Source organism: Lepidothrix coronata, unplaced genomic scaffold (genome assembly GCF_001604755.1).
Source record: "Lepidothrix coronata isolate B3197 unplaced genomic scaffold, Lepidothrix_coronata-1.0 Scaffold22, whole genome shotgun sequence".
Lineage (NCBI taxonomy): Eukaryota > Metazoa > Chordata > Aves > Passeriformes > Pipridae > Lepidothrix > Lepidothrix coronata.
This window is the reverse complement of record NW_016690202.1, coordinates 3,761,028-3,783,596: the sequence shown is the minus strand read 5'-3', so window position 1 is coordinate 3,783,596 and position 22,569 is coordinate 3,761,028. Positions and strand designations below refer to the sequence as shown.

General features: G+C 38.6%; 2 protein-coding genes across 4 annotated transcripts; one reads left to right on the top strand and one right to left on the bottom strand.

The window, feature by feature from the left end:
* Nucleotides 1–1,007: 1,007 nt before the first annotated feature.
* ANKRA2 (ankyrin repeat family A member 2) lies at nt 1,008–9,544 on the bottom strand. 3 transcript variants are annotated; one of them, XM_017808133.1, is made up of 9 exons: nt 9,492–9,544; nt 8,401–8,789; nt 6,247–6,405; nt 4,807–4,872; nt 3,317–3,414; nt 3,029–3,154; nt 2,573–2,639; nt 2,403–2,483; nt 1,008–1,344 (listed from the first exon to the last, which is right to left on the bottom strand). In XM_017808133.1, exons 2-9 carry the CDS (start codon nt 8,687–8,689, stop codon nt 1,289–1,291), a joined length of 942 nt encoding a protein of 313 aa, XP_017663622.1. In that variant the 5' UTR covers nt 8,690–8,789; nt 9,492–9,544; the 3' UTR covers nt 1,008–1,288. The 3 variants fall into 3 exon arrangements, with proteins under 3 accessions (XP_017663622.1, XP_017663623.1, XP_017663624.1); XM_017808134.1 differs by having other exon boundaries at nt 9,443–9,503; XM_017808135.1 differs by lacking the exon at nt 9,492–9,544 and adding an exon at nt 9,425–9,475.
* Nucleotides 9,545–9,593: 49 nt separating this feature from the next.
* UTP15 (UTP15, small subunit processome component) lies at nt 9,594–18,168 on the top strand. The gene is made up of 12 exons (XM_017808131.1): nt 9,594–9,820; nt 10,169–10,261; nt 10,346–10,530; nt 11,701–11,879; nt 12,664–12,789; nt 13,433–13,568; nt 14,667–14,751; nt 15,764–15,913; nt 16,096–16,197; nt 16,394–16,527; nt 16,992–17,050; nt 17,542–18,168. Exons 1-12 carry the CDS (start codon nt 9,731–9,733, stop codon nt 17,763–17,765), a joined length of 1,563 nt encoding a protein of 520 aa, XP_017663620.1. The 5' UTR covers nt 9,594–9,730; the 3' UTR covers nt 17,766–18,168.
* Nucleotides 18,169–22,569: the final 4,401 nt, after the last annotated feature.

The window sequence follows — 22,569 nt, the reverse complement described above, 5'->3', positions numbered from 1 at the left end:
TCCTTCCCTGTTCCACCCACAGACTGGGTACAATTAGTAATGGGCTCCCACAGGCAGCACCCAAGGTAAGGATAGGAGAGCAGCACTGGATACATATCCCAAATGACTCTCACTGCCCTTGATGTTATCGTGCCATAAACTGATACAGTACATTAACAAAGCAATCCTGATCCCTCTTCCTACTCTAAAAAATATCATCATGAGGGGCACAAATGAGAATATATACAGGGTTAGGTACCCCAGCCACACGAACAGACTAAGGAACACTGTGACCAGTGTCTCCACACCCAATACAACAAATGCTTAAATCAATTTTATTTCCAACCTGCTCTGGCCAGATCTGTTGTTATCTCAACCCTTTGTGCCCCACACTGGGTGCCAAATAAGGCTGTCCTGATTTAGGAAGGGTACTCCCCAATGTAGTGCTCCTGATGAGACCCTCCAAACCATGCTGCCAGTCGCTCACTCCCCCACCCTCTCTCCCCTCCCTCCGAGGCCAGATGGAAAGGGGAATTGGAGGCACAAAAGGTAAAGATCACAGGTTGAGAAAAAAAGCAATTTACTAGAAACAGCAATGAGATACGAAAACGAACAGTAACAGCAACAATATTAATAACAAAAGTATACAAAAAAAAGTATACATGCAAAAATGCTCACCATGGAGCTTGACCCGACTCCACTGCAGCCACACCACTGCAAGAGAAAGGAACCCCTTCTCTCTGAAAGAGACTCCCCCGTGCCCCTGGTAATGATGAAGGGTCCCAGCCATGCCCCCTCCTGCCTACTGGAAAAATTAAACCTGTCCTGGCCAGAGCCAGGACAAATATGAACTGAGAATATCACAAACTATCACACACACTAGTTAGTATTAATAACAATAAAGACATCTATCTTCTGTGGTGATATACCTCAATACCTAAACAGATTTCTTCATGTGAATATGTATCAGTGATGTCACAAAGTAGGACACTTGGCGCAGTGTCACCCACTGCATTCAGTGTAAACATTTAGATGGTCAAAACTGGATTTATTTACAAAGATTTTCATGCATGGCAACTGACTTTTTCTTCTAAAATTATATAAAATATATTTAAGAAAAGGATGACATTGCATATTTGCATGAATAACAATGAAAGAAGAGGAAGAATACTAAATAGCTTAACTAAAATCAGCAAATAGTTGAACTGAGGTAAAGTTACAAAACAACCAACCTTTGTCATCGATTACAGGGCTAAAAAGCAGTTCAAATCTCCAAGCCAAGAACTGACACCCGAAGAAGAGCCAACCCTTATTCCTTGATATTTTGAAGTAGCCTTAATAAATGAGACTCAATAACCTGTTGAACTAAAGCAGAGAAAAAAGATGGGGTTAATCAGTGTTCATTTTTTTTCATTTTTTAGGGTTGTAATGTTTTTTCTGCCAGATGCCTGCTTGTCCTGTATAATGATTTATTAAAAGCCAGACAGGAATAATTTACTCTGTGAAGAGGGTTTGCATCCCTTCAGAAAATAAAAGCCTTACATAACGCAAAAACAACACATCCAGGAAGGCAGATGATGGGTTTTGGGGGGCCTCATCTGTTCTGTGGTTTGAATAGGTTGATAGCATATGGAAAGCAAATTTTTAGCCTACAAATGGAAAGTAGGGAAAAAAATTATTAGGAATGTCTTCTGTGGAACATTCTGAGATTGAGCTTTTGAAGCAGTCCTACATCTAGACATTTGTGAAGTTACTGGCTCATTCATAAGCACAGGGCTCTGCTTGGACAAGCAGCACATCCAGTGCTGGGAGAATTTTTTTGTTCAGTTCATTTCTGTGATGGCAGACATTTCACAGCTTTCAAAATGAAGGCAGCATGAGGAAAAACACCAGTGAAGAGTCCCTTCTTTGCTTCTGTTTTCCATAACCAAGTGAGGTAGTATATTCACTACTGATCCTATTACTGTGTGCCTCCAAGACAAACTAGAGATAGAGCTGGTCTGACAGGGGAAGAAGGTTTTGCAAACTACATCATTACATGCCAGTCAACCAGAGTGAGGGGTTCAGGACAGCTGCAGGCCTCTTACAATTGTCCAGTGCAACACACTGCTTGTACAGGGATGGGGGAGCAGCTCGGCTCCCCTTGTCTAAATCATGGCTGCATCAGCCCTAAACACCGATATTTGGGCCCACTGATGCAGATCCAGGTCAGTGACATTTTCTTACTAGGTACCTGGCTTTCTGAAAAAGGGATGGAAGCCCCTACCCATTTTGGCCTGATTCATTTAGGTGTATTAAGACTTGTAGGACAGGTAACATGTTGAATGCTGCAAAACCTCTACCAGGCCATTACAGCAGCTACATATACAAGGAGCTGTAAAAACTAAAATTTTTTTAGAAGAGTTTACATTTGCAATACTCACCACTCCGATAGCCCAAGGCTACAGCCAAATCCATGGAATTATAGCCAGCATCTGTTTCGATAGTTGGATCAGCACCATTTTCTATGTAAAATAGGAACAGACTTGTATTTCTGACAATGACAACTGATAGTACATTATTACTAGTAATTCTGTTTGGACAGTCTGCTTACCAAGGAGAATTTTTACACATTTCACATGGTTCCCATGTACTGCATATAGTAAGGGTGTGCCTCCATTCTGCAAAAGCAGAGAAATGCCTTAAGACACTTAGTGATTAAACAGTCCGTGATTTTAATTCCCTAACACACCAATATGCTTCTATGTATCAGTAAGAGACTTCATAGATTTTATGAAAATGAGGTTGTTTTGGATCTTCACAACTTCCATCTTTTTTGTCTATTTTTTAAACTTTAAGCTCACACTTCTACAAGGAGCCAGCATTAATCTCATTCTCTTTCTCCCAAGAGGTCAGAACTAGTAGAACCAACTTCTCTTATCCTATGCAAGTTTTGAAACTCTCAAATATTTCAGAAGTAGAACAATTTTTAAATCCAAGCCAGTGCTATGTCCTGCTTCAGTTTTCTGACCAAGGCACCCTCTGACATAAATTTAAGCTAGAGTCTTACCCAGTCATACTCATTGACATCAACTCCACAGTCGAGCAGCATTTTGACAATATCTGTGTACCCTTTACTGCAGGCCAGTGAGAGGGCACTTTCTCGCCCCTTCCCCAGGATCTGAGGATCTGCACCCTGAAATAAAAGTATCAATTTAAAAACAAGAAGCAAATTTGAGGTTTTACATAGAACTTAAATTTAAACCATTTAACTCTATAGCAGCATTGACAAACTTAAGAAGGCAAAATGAAGTAATGGGTAAATAAATTTAAAATGTAGTGTGGTTTTTTATCTTACATTCTGGAGGAGAAATTCCACTACTGCTATCTGCCCATGAGCTGCAGCCCACATCAGAGGGGTAAATCCTTCTTCATCCTTATGATTGATTAAATTTTCTGTTTAAAGAAAAATATATAACTTAGTAATCCCTTTCACTAATGCACTGTGTGAGCTGGTGAAATGTGTTGATGTATCCATGGTGAATACCATATATTCACCAGGTACCAGCGTGGCCTAAAAGTCATTCTCATCTCAACTTTCAAAACAAAATTCTCTCCCATTGGTGGTGGAAATATCTTTGTCCAAGAAAAAAAAACCACATCCAACTGACCACAGTAAAATTTAAACTTTTAGTTTAATAGTTTAAAATTTAAGTTTTTAAACTTTATAAACTCTGTTTTTATTTAGAAATGTTACAAGTTGTTTGTAATCTGGGCTTTATCTTTGGAAAGAAGAGAAAGGATATTTGAAAAATAAAAAGGTACATTCTGTATTATACTGTACGCAATGGTTTTTTTCAATACAGTGAGCCACACAATCTTGTAAAGAATGCGCCTATACAGCAATATAGATAGAACAACTTAATTCCCCTCAAAGTTCATGTAATCAATAAGGTGGTCTGTGAAAACAATTAAGGTCTACATCTAGTGCAGCTAGGAAAAAAAAAAAAGCTTTTTTTAACAATTGGCTGACTGAAATAGTTCAGCTGGATTTTTAAAAAAATACCTATACTTTAAAAATCTCATGCTTATAGTAACAAAATAAGCATTTTTAATAATTACCAACACTCCAGAATTGATCTGCTTTTCATATACATGGCTCATTACAAAGTATATAGACTTAGTGACTCATTACCTCCTTTCCAGTAAACATTTCAACGAGGATGCACTGAAAGCATGGCTAATTACTATTAGTACAACAAGAATATACTATTAACTAAATAGTACTAAATTCAATATGTTATCTGGAGTTGAAATTTTGTATATGTGTTGTGGACAACAAATGCCACCCTGAAGACTACCACACAACTCAGAATGTATAGTACTATGATAGTGCAGGTGTGAGCCATGGCTTAAATTAGCAGCACACAGGTCCTTATGCTGATTGATTAAACAGAATTGGAAAACCATCATTAGAAGAAATGTGTTTTAAATTACAATGAAAATCTAAAAATAAAGTAAAATTAATTGCTCTAATAGAACTAAGACTCCTTTCTCATTTCCATGGATTACCTATATAGCTTGAGAGGAGTGAGAGGAAAGGATTTACCTACTACTCCTATTAATGCTAATGTTTTAATTTAAATGCAAATCATAGCACTGAGTGAGTAACAGACTGATGCAAAACCACAGTCCGCATCTGCAAAGCACACATATGTCAAATATCCTTCAATTTGTACCAGAACTGAGGACTTATTTTTTTAATATAGCTTTAAAGAAGGGTCAAATACAACAGCATATAAATGGCCCAAAGGAAAAAGAAAGGCACTTAATCTCCCTCTGTCTTACCTTGTTCAATACGTGTGGCCAGATATAACATTTCTCCCTGAGCAGCCAGCTGATGGACTGATAAAGCTGCAGAAAAGGAAGCAAAAGCATGTGTTACACACACCAGTTTTCATTCTACTCTAACTGAAGCTGAGTATAACATATCCATTGGCTCAAGCACTACTGAACTTGGATTTGAGGGGGTAGATAGGTTTCTCTGAACTGAAATCACTCTCTTAAAACCTGAAGTTTTCAAAGAGTTCTATAGGTTTAGGTAATTTTTTAATCATTGTAGAAGTCATATTTGAAAACAAAGATACATACGTCCCACACCGACTTTTTACAAAGCAACATGATCTCTTCTCTACTGCTTGGTCAGCAAACCAAGATCACATTAAGACCATTTATCAAATGAAAATAAATGTATTTTGGTAAATTAAGGATGTCTAATTTAAAAATTACACCTAAGACACTGCATATCATCAGGAGAGCTCTCCTGCTATTCAACAGACAAAACCTCTAGTGTGACTCTCACTCACTACAATGTGGAATAGATCAGACGTTACAAAACTGTATACAACCTGACATACAAAGGGGAAGGAAAATATTGTGGGATTTTTCTTTAATTCCTTAATATAAGGTACCATATCTTAAAAGCAGAATAATTCTTAAGAGATTATGAAGAAAAAAATCTCCAATCCCACAGCAAGCTGCATGGGTTCATGGTTTTCCTAACTGCAACTTGGAGCAGGCCTGAAAGATTCTCAGGAGGGAATATGTAATAAATTATCCACACTATATAATAATGAAATCAGCTAATGTTACATCAGTTGTAAATGTTGACTGTCCTCAATCACTACATGAAAATTTCAGATAGACGTCATATTTTATTCAGAGGCCTACACTGCAGCTCCAGCTTAATTCTTCCCATGTAATTGGCTTTTTGAAAAAAAAAGGCCTATCATTTATAAAGGAAATAATTTACAGATAAAGTAAATTACAGCAAATTAATTTATAAAGAAAATGCTTGAAAATTCAGAACCCCCCCCATAAATAATACTACTTTCTTGATTTTCAAGATCCATGACAATCACGATATTTGCAGTATTCTGTAGCACTTACCAATCATCTAATTTTAATAAATTTTACAAGACACACAAATTCTGAAAACGTGTATGAGGCACATTAACTTACAGCTTAGAAAAAAATTAGAAAAATCTTTACCTGTATTATTTAAATCAATAATTAAGATTCTTTCTGGAAAGTAAGCTTCAGTCATTAGTTCAATACAAAAGGTGGATGACTATTTTGTGGTTGAAACCATGTGATATTAGACAAGAGTAATTTAAGTGTTTTCTTCCTGTGTTGAAGTTCATTGCAACACCAAAGAAAAAACTGGAAAAATCTGTCAAAATACAGTTCACAAAATAATTATTAACAGTAAGGCAGAAGGATACTTACAGTTTACAAGCAGAGGTGTTGTAGAGACTTCGTTTCCCCTGTGTTTGTTAGTTAGGGTAGTTGATTGTTTTATTGGTGAGAAATGCTTAGTAGTTGATGGAGTATAAACATGTCTTACTTGGATACCCGGGGAAGGAGAAGTGTGGCTGTTGCATTCGGCTACATTGAACAAAAAAAACCAGACAGGATTTCAGTACTAATAAGAGCATTAAAAGCAAACCATAGATTCTAAGTCAAACTAGAAAGCACCAGTATCACAAGACCTTTAAAATCCATGTTAAGAAAGCTTTTGACATGTGCTTTTTCCACTGTGTATTGTGAAAGTTGAATAAAAGGCTGCATTCATTTCTAGCATAAAACAATGCTGCTACCACACACATTCAGTATGGTATAAAGTCACCCAAAGACAAGTTGATCTCTAAACGAGGTAAGCCTTTGTCTAGATTTTTCAACGTGCCTGCATTGGATTTATCTGTAGGAGGCTCCACTCAACCTGTCATATCCTTACGGACACTCCAACACAATGACATGATGCACCTCTGGTCAGACATGCAGTCTGGTAACTGCTCAGATCATGCCTCTGCCTGCTCCTAACCAGTCTACTGCCTGGGTGGAGATGACCCTCACTAACTTTCTTTACCAGGGCTTTTCCCACTCCTGGATCATATTTTGACAGCATTATGAATGCCTTATGAATAATTATCCAGCAGGAAAAGAGATGTTCCACACTAACATATAAAATGCAACAGCATTTTATGTTCACATGTTCACATATGTTCACCACTTAGAATTCAGGAAGTCATTCAGTGCTAATGTGTTCCTTCATACTAACTTACCTTGCTTTCTCTTGGAAGCTAATGGCATTTTACTACAGAGTATATTTATATGTTGCCTTGGCTTCTAATTCTCAAAAGTTGCTTTTGGTTTTGAGAAGTAGCTGAGAAGCCAAGAGATTTTTAAGAAGCTAACTGATTAAATATTGGATAGACATTGAAGGATTAAACTCCGTATTGATTTGACACCAGTGTGAAGAAGTAATTAATGCCTGGAAGCTAATTAACACACACACTGAATTAACACCATAGAGAACTTTATGATCATAAACCCATGCACAAATTCTGGGAAAGAACCAACTAAAAGGAGTAGAGCTTCACAGGATAAAAATTAAATTACATTTTGTTTGCCAATCAAATAGCTACAGCTGACTTCACTGAATTAAGTGCCCTGCCACAGATTTTGACCTGTGGTCCCTGGATCTGCAGGACTACTTCTAAGACAGCAACCTGCTTATTGCTGACACATCTACATTTGCTGCTTAGACCTGCGGGTCTGCTGGTGAGCACTTAGGGCCTCCAAATCAAAAAAGTCTGAAAACTACAATGGCTGAACTGCAGCCCCACAATACCAATCAGTGAAACCATCAAAATTCACAATAGGCCTGTGTTTGCATTTGTTTCAGGAAATGGGTGACATTCAACCTCATGAGAAGACACACCATTAACAGTCTGAGATATGACAGCAAGTGCCAGAAACCCCAGTTGTTAAGAGGAAGTAAATGAAAGACTTAATTTTGTTCTGTATCAATATCCCCAGCTGTGAAAAAGCATGGATCAGTTCTGATGAAACTGCCCAGCAATGGCTGGATTAGCTGCAGGCATTCAGAATTGGAGCAGCTTTTGCTTTCAAGTAGCGTGAAGCTGAACTGACAAGCCCATTTCTACAACCACAGGCCTTGTACAGCCACACTGATTAAACAAGCAACCACAAGACCTACATTATTTTTTCCTCATACTAGTGAAAAGATAAAACATGCTGCTAAAAGCTACTGAAATTGAAGTGATTGCATAGTGCTTTCAGTAGTGTTTTGTGAAGATCCATACTGTTGTAGGACATGCTACACAAATGTTCCCATGATCAGCATCAGCTCTTGTTAACTTGGGCTTTTTGTGCCACTGCTTTTTCAATTTAAAAGAAAAATTGAAATGTGATTTAAAAAATAATCTTGGTGGAAATTAATTTTACATTAATAATTCATTAATCATATAATAAAAAGGGGAATACCACATATAAGGTAGTGGATTTTTTTTAAAGAAAACATAATAGTTTAACAGGATGACACAGTCCACAGATAACAATTTGTACCATAAATTCAACCTTTAAATAAGACAGATGCGACTTCAAGGTCAGAGTTGACTTGGTCTTGAATATTTTTACTGTCCTCCTCATTCAGAGATTTCACAAATCGTGAGCAGACATTCATATCAAATCTATTGGGCAAAATGAATTTCATCCCCATGGTGACACTCTGAGCTGGGCCTTCCTCTGTGCTGGAGTCTAGCTGATGCTCCACTTTAATGTCTGGCATGGGTGGCAGGCTGTAGCTCGTGGTACATTCTTCCACAATTAACTGGGCCCCAACGTCTAAGTTTGTTGATGATGCCATGGCTTCAATCACGTAAAAGCTTCATGCAAAATGCTTCTTCACAGTTTCCAGCTAAGTCCAATTCTGTCCAGCCAAGTCCAGTTTTTTGAACAAGCTGCAACTGAACAAACGTAACACAGGTTAAGAACATTCTGGTGAAACAATGAATAAAAATACACCAAATTTGGCTTCATTTAATTTTATGGCATTTAGTTTTGACAGTCAAAACATTGGTGAAATATCAATCTTGTTGCTGTCACAAGCTAGTGACTGAATTCTCCACTGACATTTTATCACATGGATGTTTAAACCAAATTCCATAATGAAGCCAGTAGAAGTTTCATCTAAGTGATGCTTCAGAATATTTGTCTGGTTGCAACAAAAACCCCCTCACCACAACCAATCTGGTTTATACCAAACCACGAACAAGCTCATAAAGATGATTTTATTTCCTAAAAACATCAGACTTGAATGAAAACCTAAAGTGACTTTAAGCCCCTTTGTATCTTTTTGCAACCTGCGTAAAATAAACGGCTTCTACCACACACGCAGGAAAAACCCCAAATCCCTTCCACACCGACGGCAGACACCCCGGGATAGCAGGGGCTTGCCCACAGGACCGCGGGAAACCTCCGATCGGGCCGGGATCCGCCGCAGCCGCGGGCACGCCTGGAGCCCTCCCTGCTCCCTGGAGGGGGGTGAAGCACCCGCCACCCAGAAACGGCTCCAGCCTGGCAGCCCCACAGATGCCGGTACCTCCGGCACCGCTCCCACCTTCCCGCTACCCCACATCCCCTCTCCCGCCGGCCCCTCCCGGCCTCACCCGGGCCGCGCTCCCTCGGCCGCCGCGGGCGGGAAGTGACGCACGATGACGCGCAGCCTGTGCGCCCGCGCTGCCTCTCCTCGCGGCCGGCCCTGTGCCGCCATAGCGCGCCCGCAGCGTGTCCCGATCCCATCGCGCTTCCCGAGCCTCTCCCGGACAGCCCCCGCCTGACCCGGAGAGGTCAGGGGAGACGCGGCGGCAACCTTCGCCGTGCCCGGAGGCCCCGCGCCCGGAGCTCCATGGCCGCGTACAAGCCGGTGGTGGTGCAGGCGTGCCCCAAGCTCGGCGAGAAGATCACGCAGGACACGCTGTACTGGCGGGGGTACAAGGTAGGAGGCGGCCCAACAGCCTCATTTACTACCCTGGGAATTTTTTTTACCGCTTTCGTGCAACTAATCGAATTATTTTGTAAAGACGCGTGAGTTTTTTGTTTTGAGTTTTTTTTTGTTTTTCATGAAAACACGTAATGAATGGGTCAGTTGTTATGAGTGTATTGGAAAAAACCTAGGAGAGCCGGAGTAGAGACTGGCAAAAGTGAAATTCGGTATCGCTGTAATTAAGAAACGATTTGGTTCTAAAGGAGTTTTGAACTTTCTGTAGGAAGTAGCTTTTATTTTGCTGTTTTCCTATTTGATGGTGTGGTAATTTTTTCATGATCTTTACTACTGTTGTTTTAGACACCCGTTCAGATAAAGGAATTTGGTGCAGTAAGTAAAATTGACTTCTCCCCAGTCCCACCATACAACTATGCTGTCACAGCCTCCTCGAGGGTAAGTGGCTTTTCTGAGGTTTTTATGATGCTGTCCTTGAGTTGATATGATGCAAGAAAATTTAATGCCTTGTTGTTTTTCCAGATCCACATTTATGGCCGTTACTCCCAGGAGCCCATCAAAACATTCTCTCGCTTCAGAGATGCCGCATATAGTGCCACGTACAGGGACGATGGGCAGCTGCTTGTTGCAGGCAGTGAGGACAGCAGCATCCGCCTCTTTGACGTCAGCGGGAGAGCACCACTGAGGCAGTTCGATGGGCACACTAAGTAAGACAGTATTGGCTTTTCCCTCCATAACTTTCCTGGGCAACCCATCCCACTGCCTAACCAGCATATAGTGTTTATGTACCTGCTTTGCATGTTGCTGAAAATCTGAGTAATACTGTTACATGTTGCTTGCAACTGTCTCGTGCAGATCTTAACTGAAAAGTAGATTTTACAGTTAAGTTCTAACTTGGAGGGAGGGGGTTTTTTTAAATGCTAAATATGCATGGAGTATAGAGAAGAGTAAATACATTTTCTGTTTCCAGTAGGTGTCTGTTAATATGTTGTGTAGATGTCTTGTGACTGCCTGGCACTGATAAGTATCTTATATTTGATGCTGGCAGGAAAAGAGTTCTAAAAAGTGTCTAAACAAAAACAATGAAGAAATATGCCAGGAAGGGAAGGGATCCCTTAAAAAACCAAACCAAACCAAACCAAACCATAAAAAGTTCATTATGATAGGGTGGGGTGGGTAAGGAGTTAGAAGTTCTGTGTATCAGCGAGGAGAAGACAATGCTTGAACAGGTTGCTGTGCTGTGGAAGACCAATGTGTATTTCATCTATGTGGAACAACAACCCTCCTTTCAGTGGAAATCACCCAGGTTGATGTTGTGAGTGTTTCTGTTTGAGGTCTGTGTTTGTAGATCAGGTGTTACGTTCTAATGATGAGGTTAACTGTAGTAAGATCTGTGTATCTGTGTTTTCCGTAAAAGTCATTCTCTGTTGGGATGTTATGTTGACAATAAAGATTTAAATAGCAATTTTAAAGGATGGGAAGATTGTCCAAACCAGTCGTACTTAAAATTTACTATAATAAATTTTTCTTAAAATTCACTATTGTAAATGTTTTCTAAAGGACAGTGCTAGCACACAGACCTCTAAGTAACAAGTGCAGAATTTAGAGCTTTTGAATGAGCTTTCAAGGAGACCTGTAAAACATTTAAAGCATACCATATCAGTGCTTAAGTAAGCATCTGTCAGCATGACCCTTTTCTGCCTGGAAATACAAAACCTAAAATATTTTAACCTCTAAAGTAAGGCTTTGTAACTTCTGATGTAAAAAACCACTTTGCACTTCTAAGTTAACGTACTTTATTAAACTCTTCATACAGACTAACTCTTCTTGAAACACATTGTATTTTGACTTTGGGTATTGTGGACTTTGTTTTCTAGACCGGTTCATCAAGTGGGTTTCCTGTCCGATAAATACAGGATATTTTCTGGTGGTGATGATTATTCAACAAATTTGTGGGATATTCCAAGTGCCACAGAAATTGTCTCATATAGTGAGCATACTGACTACGTGAGATGCGGCTGTGCAAGTAAAGTGAATGCGGATGTCTTTATAACAGGTTCACTTTTATTCTGTATCTATACTTCTTTTGGATTGAAGAAAAATGCAGAAAGAAAATTTTTCATTCAGTAGGATCTTGTTTATTATATTTTCATAGTGGAGGGTTAGTCTTCCTACACAATGCCTACTTTGTTGTTTCCTTTTTTTACTTGGTTTTTAAGCTTGACACTGACATTTTGGGGAAATTCAACATGAACTGAATTTTAACATCTTTTGTTTTAGCCTATTAGGGTTAACAGAACTGTCCTAACTAGCTTTTGAAAGTTAAGAAAATACTGTGAAGAAAAATCCTTTGACTGGGGTTGACTGAGGTATTTTATCAGGTTTCCAGAGCAGGACAGTAGTTCTGGCTCCAGAATGAAAGGTCACGTGAAGAGTTCTTTGAAACCATTCCTTTTGGTTTTCTTGGCAGTAGCTTTCTATTAATCTGTGGTAAGACGCTGTGAAAAAAACCTAATATTCCTTACATCCGGAGGCACAAGAGTCTAGGTTTCATCAGGTTGCCTAGTATTTATTGTTGTAAATACACTTCATTAATGGAAGTGAAATAAAATTAAAGCAAATTACTTTTAAGGGCTGAGATGAAGCTAGGGCTAGAATTAGAAAGTTTATGTTGCCTGAAGGCTATAAAATAACCAAGGTAAACCACATAGAGTTTTTAAGTATGTGGTTTAAAACGTTACTATTAGCCAGGAGCTCCTTTAGATTGTAGAACATGGCTGTTTTAGTTCCTGAAATAATTGAAATTATGAAACTGAAGCCATTTATGGTGGTGTTTCTAGGTTCCTATGATCACACTGTGAAACTATTTGATGCACGAACAAAAAGTAGTGTCATGACAATAGAACATGGCCATCCTGTGGAGAGCGTGCTTCTATTCCCTTCTGGTGGACTTCTAGTATCTGCAGGTAATTCAATAAAATGAAATAAATCAAATATCTTTTCTGTGGTCGTAATTTGAGAAATACTACAGCTACTTATTTTTTGTGTGGTGCTTTAATTTCGTAATGAAGTGGTAAGTGATGTAGCAGCTAGATTTCTCAAATATCTTCTTTAGGAATCTGTGTTTATTTGGAGGGTGTGAGTAGGGGTCTTTTCTTTTTGTCTCTGTTTTGATATTCTTGTAGTAGGCCCACCCAGAAAAAGACATTTTTAATGACAAAATACAGACAAAATTCAGCCCAGTGCTGAAGTGAAGGAATAAACATACTTAAGAAGTTTTGAAAAGATGGGACTGTGTCTTTCTCTTAATGTTGACAAGGTTTTTTAGTCTCTTCTTGCCATTGCATCACAAGTCCTGTGATCCAGTGGTTTACAAATTTTTGTTTTTTTGGTAAGGAGTATGTTGAATCATTCAGCTCCATTTAGAATGACCTAAAAAGGAGGAGGCTTGTAGTGTGTCTTGTCCCAGGAGATAGTCATAATGGAAGGGATGATGAGTAGGTACAGAAAATTGTGACATGAAGGAGGTGCTGTATTAATCTGTGAGAACTTCAGAGAAGCGTAAATGTGTACATATGTAAGACTGTTTTATGTGCTTCCTTTTCACAGGAGGTCGATATGTCAAAGTTTGGGATGTACTAAAAGGCGGACAGTTACTAGTTTCACTTAAAAATCACCACAAAACTGTAACTTGTTTATGCCTGAACAGCTCTGGACAAAGGTTATTGTCAGGATCCCTGGACAGGTTAGTACATTTTGTGGCTTTTTGAGATTTAAATTCTTTAGAACTTTTATTCCTTTGAAAGGAAAGGATTTGTGAATCTGTCCATGTTTTTTGGGCTTTACTTGAGAACAGGTTTTGGGGCCAAGGTATGTTACTAATGTCCCTGCTTATTACAGGGGGATTGGTCTAGATGACATTTGAAAGGTTTCTTCCACCTTGAACTGTGCTATGATTCTATGATACGCCTTAACCTTTTCTTCTTACTAACCTGAATGTCAGTAAGGATTGCATGTGCCATATGGGAATGCATATGGACAACTTCTGAATAACTGTTTTGTCTTTTTTTAATTTCTGAACTGACCTTTGCAGTCTCTGTAAAGTAACTATTCTTTAATACAGTTTAAATAGCTAAAAGTGTATTAGTATTCACTTTTAAAAAGCCCGAGTTTTCTGTCTCATGCTGTTGCTTTTTGTACCTGAGATGACAGGTGAAAGATGACCTCCTTGCTTTTTTGTTTGTTTGGTTTAAGTTGGTAAATACTGATACTTGGTCTGTTGTCTCCAAAACATTAGAAATATGAAGTGGTCTGCAATGACAGTAGTCTGTTTACCTCCTCCCTTGTGTACTTCCTAGGTTACCTCAGGCTTTATGATTACATAACACTACAGTTCATCCTTGTAAGATAATGTTTTGTTTTCCCATTTTTTAAATATTTGATACTTTCAATGAAATCATTAAGGAGGAGCTGGATACAATATCTATGGATTTACTTCCAGAAATTGCTAATAGATCTTGCATTTAAAATTTAAGAACAAATTTGAAGTGATGCTGTTTCCTAATAAGCATTTCTGGAGTCAGATAGTCACTACATCTGCTTTCAGTTTCTTCTCTTGTCCTTGCCCCATTTTCATCTTTTCTGGGGTAAGAGCAATCCTGTCTTGACTTGTGGATATCTTTAGTAGTAATAATTAAGAAGCTCAGTTGTAGTCTGGGGAATGCATCGTATCAATACTCAGTTTCCTTAAATGATCTATAGAAGTTGAGAGTGATGAAATTCCTGTAAAGTGACTATGATAAGGCACTACTAACAATAGTTCTATCATTACTCTTCTGTATAGGCATGTGAAGATTTACAGTACTACATCCTACAAAGTAGTCCACAGCTTTAATTATGCAACATCCATCCTCAGTCTTGCGTTATCGGTAAGTACAGTAGACATCTTCCTAGATAAGGTAATTACTGATACCTTTTAAGTCACTAAAGTAATTAATTTTGCTTTCATGGCTATTGGAAGTGTTTCAGAAGAGTGCTGTTGGATGCAAAGTGGGATGACTGATTATATTCCTCCTGAGTAATAAATACATGAGAAATTAGCTCAGCAGAGTGTGCTTTCTGTGCAAGTCAAAGAATTTCTCTTACATAAGCCTGCTCAGTCTCTCTTTGAGCTTCGGCAAACTTGAAACTTTGCCTAGATTCCTTGACAAGGAGTTCCACATTTCTCATACTTGTGTGAAGAATTGCTTCTTATTGTTCCACTTGAACCTTCATTATCTTCAGTTGATGCCTTTAAATGAGACATTGGCCCGCTGATCTCCATCATACCTGTCATAATTCTATAGCCTTTTATTATATCATAGTATGGTTTGGCTTGAATGGTATCTTAAAAAATCATCTAGTTTCAGCCCCCCCTACCAGGGGCAAGGACACCTTCCAGTAGACTAGGTTGCTCAAAGCCCCATCCAACCTGGCTTTGAATACTTAAAGGCACGGAGCATCCACAGCTTCGAGTGAAATTTATACCTACTTTGTTATGTAAGTGACCAGTGTTTTGAACAACTTTCAGATGTTTCTCAAAATTCTGCTGTTCCATGATAGCTTTGCTTTCTCCTAGGTGGTGGTCATGCCTGTTGTATGGCATTGATATACAATAGCCAAAGGCAGTTGTATGCCATTGAAAAAAACAAAACCTCATACTTGCAGAAGGATGTTAATGCATAATTGAGCTCGATTCACTAGTTAGTCTGTAATATTGCTTATGAACATAACCTTGAAGCTGTCCCTGTTTTGAACAAAGTATTTGATCACAGGACCTCAAAGAGGTATCTGTCACACTATTATTTGAGCCTTATCACAAAGCATAAAAATTTAAAAATCTCCATGATAGAGCAGCAAATAAAATACTTGGGTCCTAACTCTGTGATTTCTTTGTTCTAGCCTGAAGATGAAACTATAGTTGTAGGCATGACCAATGGGGTGCTAAATGTTAAACACAGGAAACCTGAAGAAAGGAATGAAAAGTCACAAAAGAAGAGACAACCAGCATATAGAACCTATGTGAAAGGAAGAACTTACATGCCAAAACAGGTATGAGGCAGTGAGAAAATATGTACTGAAGCCCTTGTCAAAAATTGTTTTTTTGGAATGTACTGGGTTGGAGAAAGGGAAGGGAGGAAATATATAAAGACATACAAGCTTGTTCATGGTAATACGTCTAATCTATTATGTGTGCGTATTTGTCTAATTCTGAACTCTTCTTTGAATCCTAGGAAGATTTCTGTGTCAGTAAACCTGTAAAACGTGTTTTGAGGAAATACGACAAGCTGCTGAAGAGCTTTGAGTCTTCCAAGGCTCTTGATGCAGTCCTGGAGGTAAGGCATTGGTTTTTCTCATCAGAGTTGTGTGATATCACCTGATGTGAATTTTTCCTATATGTCAAACTAATTTTATCTTAGTGTGTAACTAGAAAGGAACCAAACTTGGGTTCCATTTTGGTTTTGCTGATATCAGCCCTGTGTTGTGTATAAAGATACTGCTTTGGTACTAAACTCTTCTATATATGTCCAGCCACCCATCATGCTTCATACTCCTGAAGTTACGGTTGCAGTTATGCAGGAACTACATCGCAGAGGAACATTGAGGAGTGCACTTGCAGGCCGAGATGAGAAGCAAGTTAATCTCCTCCTTACATTTGTGGCAAGGTATTATTTTAACCTGAGTTCTCTCTAACTATTTTGACACTTTTATTTTCTAATAACTTGTCACAGAGTTTCAGCAGATCACAGGTAGAACATTGTTGCTCTCACAAGCCTTTTGCATTCTGATCGCAAGCTGGGATAGGTCTGAAACAGTTTACGGGTTAGCACAGAACAGTTTTGCTGATAGTATGAGATATTCTACTTCTTTGACAGACATTCAACCCTTGATCTATTATGTCCTCATGTACCTGAGACTTTTACCAGTCCTCCAACCCCCACTGTCTTCCCAAAAGGAGAAGGGTGAATACCACATATAGGGGGTTTTTTTGACCTGCATCTGTGACTGCTGTTCTGTGCTGTGTCTTCATGGAGAAGTTGTCTGTATGCCTGTGTGAAAAAGCTGCTTGTTGGTGGTAGAAGTGCAGTGGATAAAAGCAGTAAAACTAGAATGTCTTCCAATTTTGCAGGCGTGTGATTGAGCCACGATTTACTCCTGTGCTGGTCACTGTTGCAGATATGATCACTGGTAAGGACAACACAAAAAAGATTCTCGAAGTTATATAGCTTGCTTGGAAATAAGGTTGAAAGTGCTACATTTTAAAGAAAACAAACTTTTATGGGTTTGTTTATAAGTATGAAGTCTTATAAATGATCCAAAAAGAGACATTGCCAGATGACTCTAACCACAGTCAGTATCTGATTTGCACTGGCTGCAGGAAGCTCCTCGTGGTCTCTAAGTACCTTTAATACTTCATGTTTCTATGCTTACATAGTACAAGTAACTTCTTCTGTGAGGTAAAAATAGTATTAGAGGTCATAAAAACATGTTTTTGTTAGTTTGACATACTGTTACATTGAGTACATATGACTACTGTTTACGGAACACCATTAAAGTTGTTTTATTTGTCCACAGGGTTGGACTTCTGTCAGATTCCTTAAAAGCATCTCTAACTAGCTACTATAATTTTCACCTTTGTATAAATATGTGGATTTTAAAGTGATTTTTTTTTTTTACAGATATTTATCAGCCTGTGGTTGGGCAGTCAGCGATTGTTGATAAACAGTTCTTGAAACTTCAGGAAGCTATAGGAAAAGAGATTGACTATCAAGAGGAACTACTAGAAGTTTTGGGAATGATGGATACACTGTTTGCTACTTTTACCGAGAAAAGAGATACATATCTAGAAGAGAACAAAAGTAATGGTCTTGCAGAGACCATGGAAACAAATAGGAATGACTGACAGCCATCACAGCAAATTGTCACAAAAATATTGTGGACTTGGAATATATGATCTGTTCTCCTTGTAACTTTTAATAGTGACTGTCAAAATAAGCCTTTCTAGGTTGAAGATCTGTCTTCCAAACTATGTTGCTGAATAGGCTTGATTGATGAAGACAGAGAAAGAAGGAAGTTTTCAAGATCTTCCTTGCAAAATTTTTTTAACAATTGAATTTTAAAGTTTTATTTCAGAGTTATGTAACTTTTTAAAGTGTGTGTTTGGCATCCAGTACTATAATGATTTGATTTTATTTACTAGAAAATAATTGAGGTTTGTCTAATTTTAATGTGTCATTGCCCTTATTTAAGGTTACTATCCCATCTCACATCCTTGGAAACAGGAACAAAACGGCATATGCATTTGATACATTGTGTTTTCTCTCCCTGCTTCATCTTCATTTCAGACTTCCATGAATTCATCGGAAATCGCAAAATGACTCGAGAAGTACATACTTATGTATATTGAAAAATATGAATTATATAGAAAGTAGATAATACTTCTAAAGGGAAATTAATTCAAATTAAATTATTGTAATAAGGAAAATACACAGCAGTGAGAAAATATTCAGTTAAATGTCAGAACTCAATTTTTGTGTAATTCTTTCACTTTCTGTCTACATTGTTATCAGTATGTGTTTGAATGCTAGGGTATGGTTTATTTTAACTTCAGGCAGTGCTGTATCACTATGTACACATTGGAAACAGAGGTGTGCTAAAGGCTGTTGAGTACATTTAGGATGACACTAGGCTCTTCCTAGAGCCACCTTATTCTGTGAACCAGTATTGCTTGGAGTTGAAGGCATACATTTGTCTTGGCAGCGTAGTGTTCCATGGCTTGAAAACTACTAACCTCGACATAAAACGTTTTGTCAGTTCTTACTGACAATATTCATGTCTAAGATATGTATCCATTGTAGTGTCTCAAAGTTTGATGTGTGGCTAGCAGAAGCATAGGAAGAAGTTGGATTAAAATAGCGATTAGTTTGATCTAAGTTGGAGAGATTTGATGGATGGACTGTTCAGTGGATGAGAATTTGGTTAGATGGTTGCATCTGGAGAGTACTGGTCAATGGCCCAATGTTCAGATAGAGATGAATGATAGATAAGTGGTGTCATTCAGGGGTCTCTACTGGGACCAGTATTGTGTAATGCCTTCATCAATTACATTGACAATGGATTGAATGCACCTTCAGTGGGTTTGCAGATGACACAAAGCTGAGTCGTGCAGTTGACAGACCTGAAGGATGGGATACCATCTAGAGGGATCTGGACAGACTTGAGAAGTGGGCCCTTGTGAACCTCATGAAGTTCAACAAGTCCAAGTGCAAGGTCTTACATCTGCGTCAGGGCAATCCGAAGCACAAGCTGGGAGCTTTGAGTCAAAAGACTTGGAGGTGTTGGTGGATGAGAAGCTCAGTGTGACTGGAGCTTGTAGCCTGAGGTGTCGGATGTGCTTGCCTTCAGCCCCTGGCCTGGGTCGCCGCTCTGCACATTGTTAACAAAGCAGACTGCTGACTGAGCCATAGGCACCAATAGTGCAGTGCCTTACAGTGCCTGGGCAGTCACTATATGTATGGTCAAATGTTTGAGTCAGTAATCACTAGCAGTTTGGTCTCTTTAAAGAAGGAAAAACACCAAAAAGAAAAAAAAAAGGACATATTTGGGGAAAAGAGAAAAGAAAAGGTGGATACCAGAATCTGTGTAACCCAAGACAGGTGCTCAGTGCAGGAAGGATATGGACCTATTGGAATGAGTCCAGAGGAGGGCCATGAAGATGATCAGAGGGCTGTGGCACCTCTTCTAGGAGGACAGGCTGAGAGACTTGGAGGGTAGAACATTGGGGTTGCTCAGCCTGGAGAAGAGAAGGCTCCAGGGAGACCTCACGGCCTTTCAGTGCTTAAAAGGACAATTACAACCTTTTAGCAGGGCCTGTTGTGACAGGACAAAGGGTAATTTTTATAGTCTTAAAGAAGGGTAGATACAGACTAGACATAAAGAAGATTTTTACAATGAGAGTGGTGAAACATTGGAACAGGTTGCCCAGAGAGCCGGTAGTCGCTCCATCCCTGTAAACGTTCAAGTAGTTGCAAGGGGATTGGACTAGATGACCTTTAGAGGTATCTCCCAACCCGAACTGTTCAATGATTCTCAGATCTTAGAGTAATTTGATGTGTTATGATGTTTACCATTCAGGATATTCTTCCAAGTGAGTTTGCCAAGGTAGACATGAAAACAGATGTTAGATATTGTCTACACAGATGGAAATCTGATGAAAACATAGAGAAACAAATACTATTTAAGATCTTGATGTCTAACAAGACTAGTAAAATGAAATTTGGAAGATTTATTTGACTGACCAGTTGTATTATGAATTCTACTGGATTTACTACCTCCGCATTGAAAGCTAGTATTTTTTCAGGTGACAAACTTGCCAAAGTTGTCTAATCTTTGTGTCTCTGTTATTCTCTATAATGAAAAGTAATAGCTTCTTTTTCCCATTTAATAAGATTTTTTTACATTATGCAAGCTTTTCTTCAGTACCAACATAATCAAGTTATCAAGGAGCTTGCATAAGATACTGTTATTACCACTGTGGTGCCTGTTGCTCATGTTCTCATTTTATGTAATACATAATAATTATATAATGCAATATAAAACTTCAAATTCTGGCTTTTTTGACAGGTTGATGGTTGAATAAAATAGGAAAAAAAGTTCCAGTTTGTAGTGTGCTGGTGCATGTTTAAAATGCTTTATGGCAGCGCTAAGCATGCACGTTTTTGTTCTACAAGTGAAAAAGTAATTTATGAAAAAGTACTTATTTTTTCAGCAGTCCATTACCAGAATCTAATATTTTGAAGTATTTAGATAGAATGTCGTGAACTGAAATAGTTGAAATAGGTTATTGCGCATTAGATTGGAGGAGATGTAATGCCGAGTGTCCTGTTTTGGGAAAGCATATTATTCTACTTATATGGAAAAGTGGGCATTTATTGCATACAACATGTTCCTTTACTTGTGGGTCATTTGGGAATAACCAGGTTGATTCATGTTTAAAATATAGTTAATAAATTACCTTGCCCCACAGCAGATAGTTACCTACAAAAGCATGTCTGTTATTAGTTTTTTTAATATACTTTTCCTAGGAAGCATTTTTGTTGGAAAGAGGGAATACTCACTGAATGTTGGGTTCAGGAGCACGGTTAGTGTGGAGGCTTCTCTAATACACCTAGAATTAATAGTAAACACTTCCCTTTCCTGTGTTCGGGCACCTGAATTATGTGGGAGAAATGGAGAGATGGTCTGGTTGGTCACTGTTGATTTTGTCAAGCCTTCAACTGAACATTCCCCAGGGAAGGCATTGATGTCTCTTCCCTGGACTAATTCAGCTAATGAGTGAAACTTTTATTGCTAGATCACTTACATATTCTAACTTCTTGAGGATAAATACCTTTGTATTTCAACAGATTTGTATGATAGAAATGCAAGAGGTGGTTTACTCTGGAACTGAGGCCTGTCAGTATCTTATGGTAATACTGCATCCTGCTGGAAATTATGTTAATTCAATTACAACCTTTAGATAGTAATTTTTGTATCTTTTTCAATTGCGAAAATTTGGAATTGAAATCCCGAGTCTCCAGCTTCTGCAGATGCACCTATATTTGTCTTCTTTTCTAGGATAACATGCACTTGGATAGCTTGCTATATTCAGTGGTGAGTGAATATGGCAACTGAAGTAAAGCAATCCCTCTGTATGTTTTCAGTAAAGTATGCTGGGGCTGGATGTAAAGGAAAGGTGCTCTAAGATGGTTGCAAGCCACCCTTAACCTGGCTGCACCCCGTCAACCTGTACCTTTTCCTTCTGGTATACTTAACTTTCCAAAGTCCTGATCACACCGTAACCAGCAGGTTATCTCTGCTACTCAGAGTTGTGGACTTGTTCTGAGAAGGACAGCACAAAAGTCCCTGTTTCCTTGTACTATGCAGAGATGTTTTTCTGTGTGATCAGCTACCCAAAGTAAAACACCAAAACGTTTAAACTTTAGAGATGAACACACACCTATGTAAAGCCATGAATCTCTTGCTGAAACAGTCAGGGTGGTAATGGGGTTCTACTGGCTTCTGTCTCTCCTCCAGGGCAGTACCTTTGTGACCTGTGCTCTGTTACAGCAGTCTAATATGCTTAATTTTTAAAAATGCTTGTGAAACTATAATGCATTTAGATGGTTCAAGGTAAGTGAATTAGCAGAGTTTAATTGTGTTAAGGACATCTGGTAAGAATACATAACTGAGAAGCTTCAATTTTTTATTATGAAATGTGAGTCAGGTTGTGATCTTGTGCTATTAACTAGGGTCTTCCAGTGCATTTACCAGCTTAGATACAACTTTTCTATTAGTTGAATAGGCAATATGTAGGCCTTGGAATATCAGCTGTCAGATGGATTTTATTATTCTATGTTCAATTTTTTTAAACTATCAACACACTGTTAATGTGCTTACTATTCTCATTGCAAGTAGTTTTCCGTTTAAAAGTCAGGAGCTGCAAGAATCCTTGTAGGTATGGGAAAAGAGTACAGGATGGAAAAGTATGGCAATAGACCTTTGATCTCAGATGACAACACTGGAGGATTTGGATAACATTTTTAGTATTGGCTTAGTCAGTTTTAAAGTAGTAGCATTGCTCAATAAACTAATACTCAGACCTTACTTAAACTCTGCTTCTGGGCTGAACAGACCCAGCATTCTTACGCTTTCTCACTCTCTTTCTC

Excerpts from the sequence above, each read along its gene's own strand:
- ANKRA2 (XM_017808133.1), bottom strand. The coding sequence starts at position 8,689 with ATGGCATCATCAACAAACTTAGACGTTGGGGCCCAGTTAATTGTGGAA. Across the intron at positions 6,406-8,400 it reads CGCATCTGTCTTATTTAAAG|CCGAATGCAACAGCCACACT; the intron begins GTTGAATTTATG and ends TGTTCAATGTAG. Across the intron at positions 2,484-2,572 it reads ATGTGTAAAAATTCTCCTTG|AAAATGGTGCTGATCCAACT; the intron begins GTAAGCAGACTG and ends TATTTTACATAG.
- UTP15 (XM_017808131.1), top strand. The coding sequence starts at position 9,731 with ATGGCCGCGTACAAGCCGGTGGTGGTGCAGGCGTGCCCCAAGCTCGGC. Across the intron at positions 9,821-10,168 it reads TGTACTGGCGGGGGTACAAG|ACACCCGTTCAGATAAAGGA; the intron begins GTAGGAGGCGGC and ends CTGTTGTTTTAG. Across the intron at positions 12,790-13,432 it reads TGGACTTCTAGTATCTGCAG|GAGGTCGATATGTCAAAGTT; the intron begins GTAATTCAATAA and ends TCCTTTTCACAG.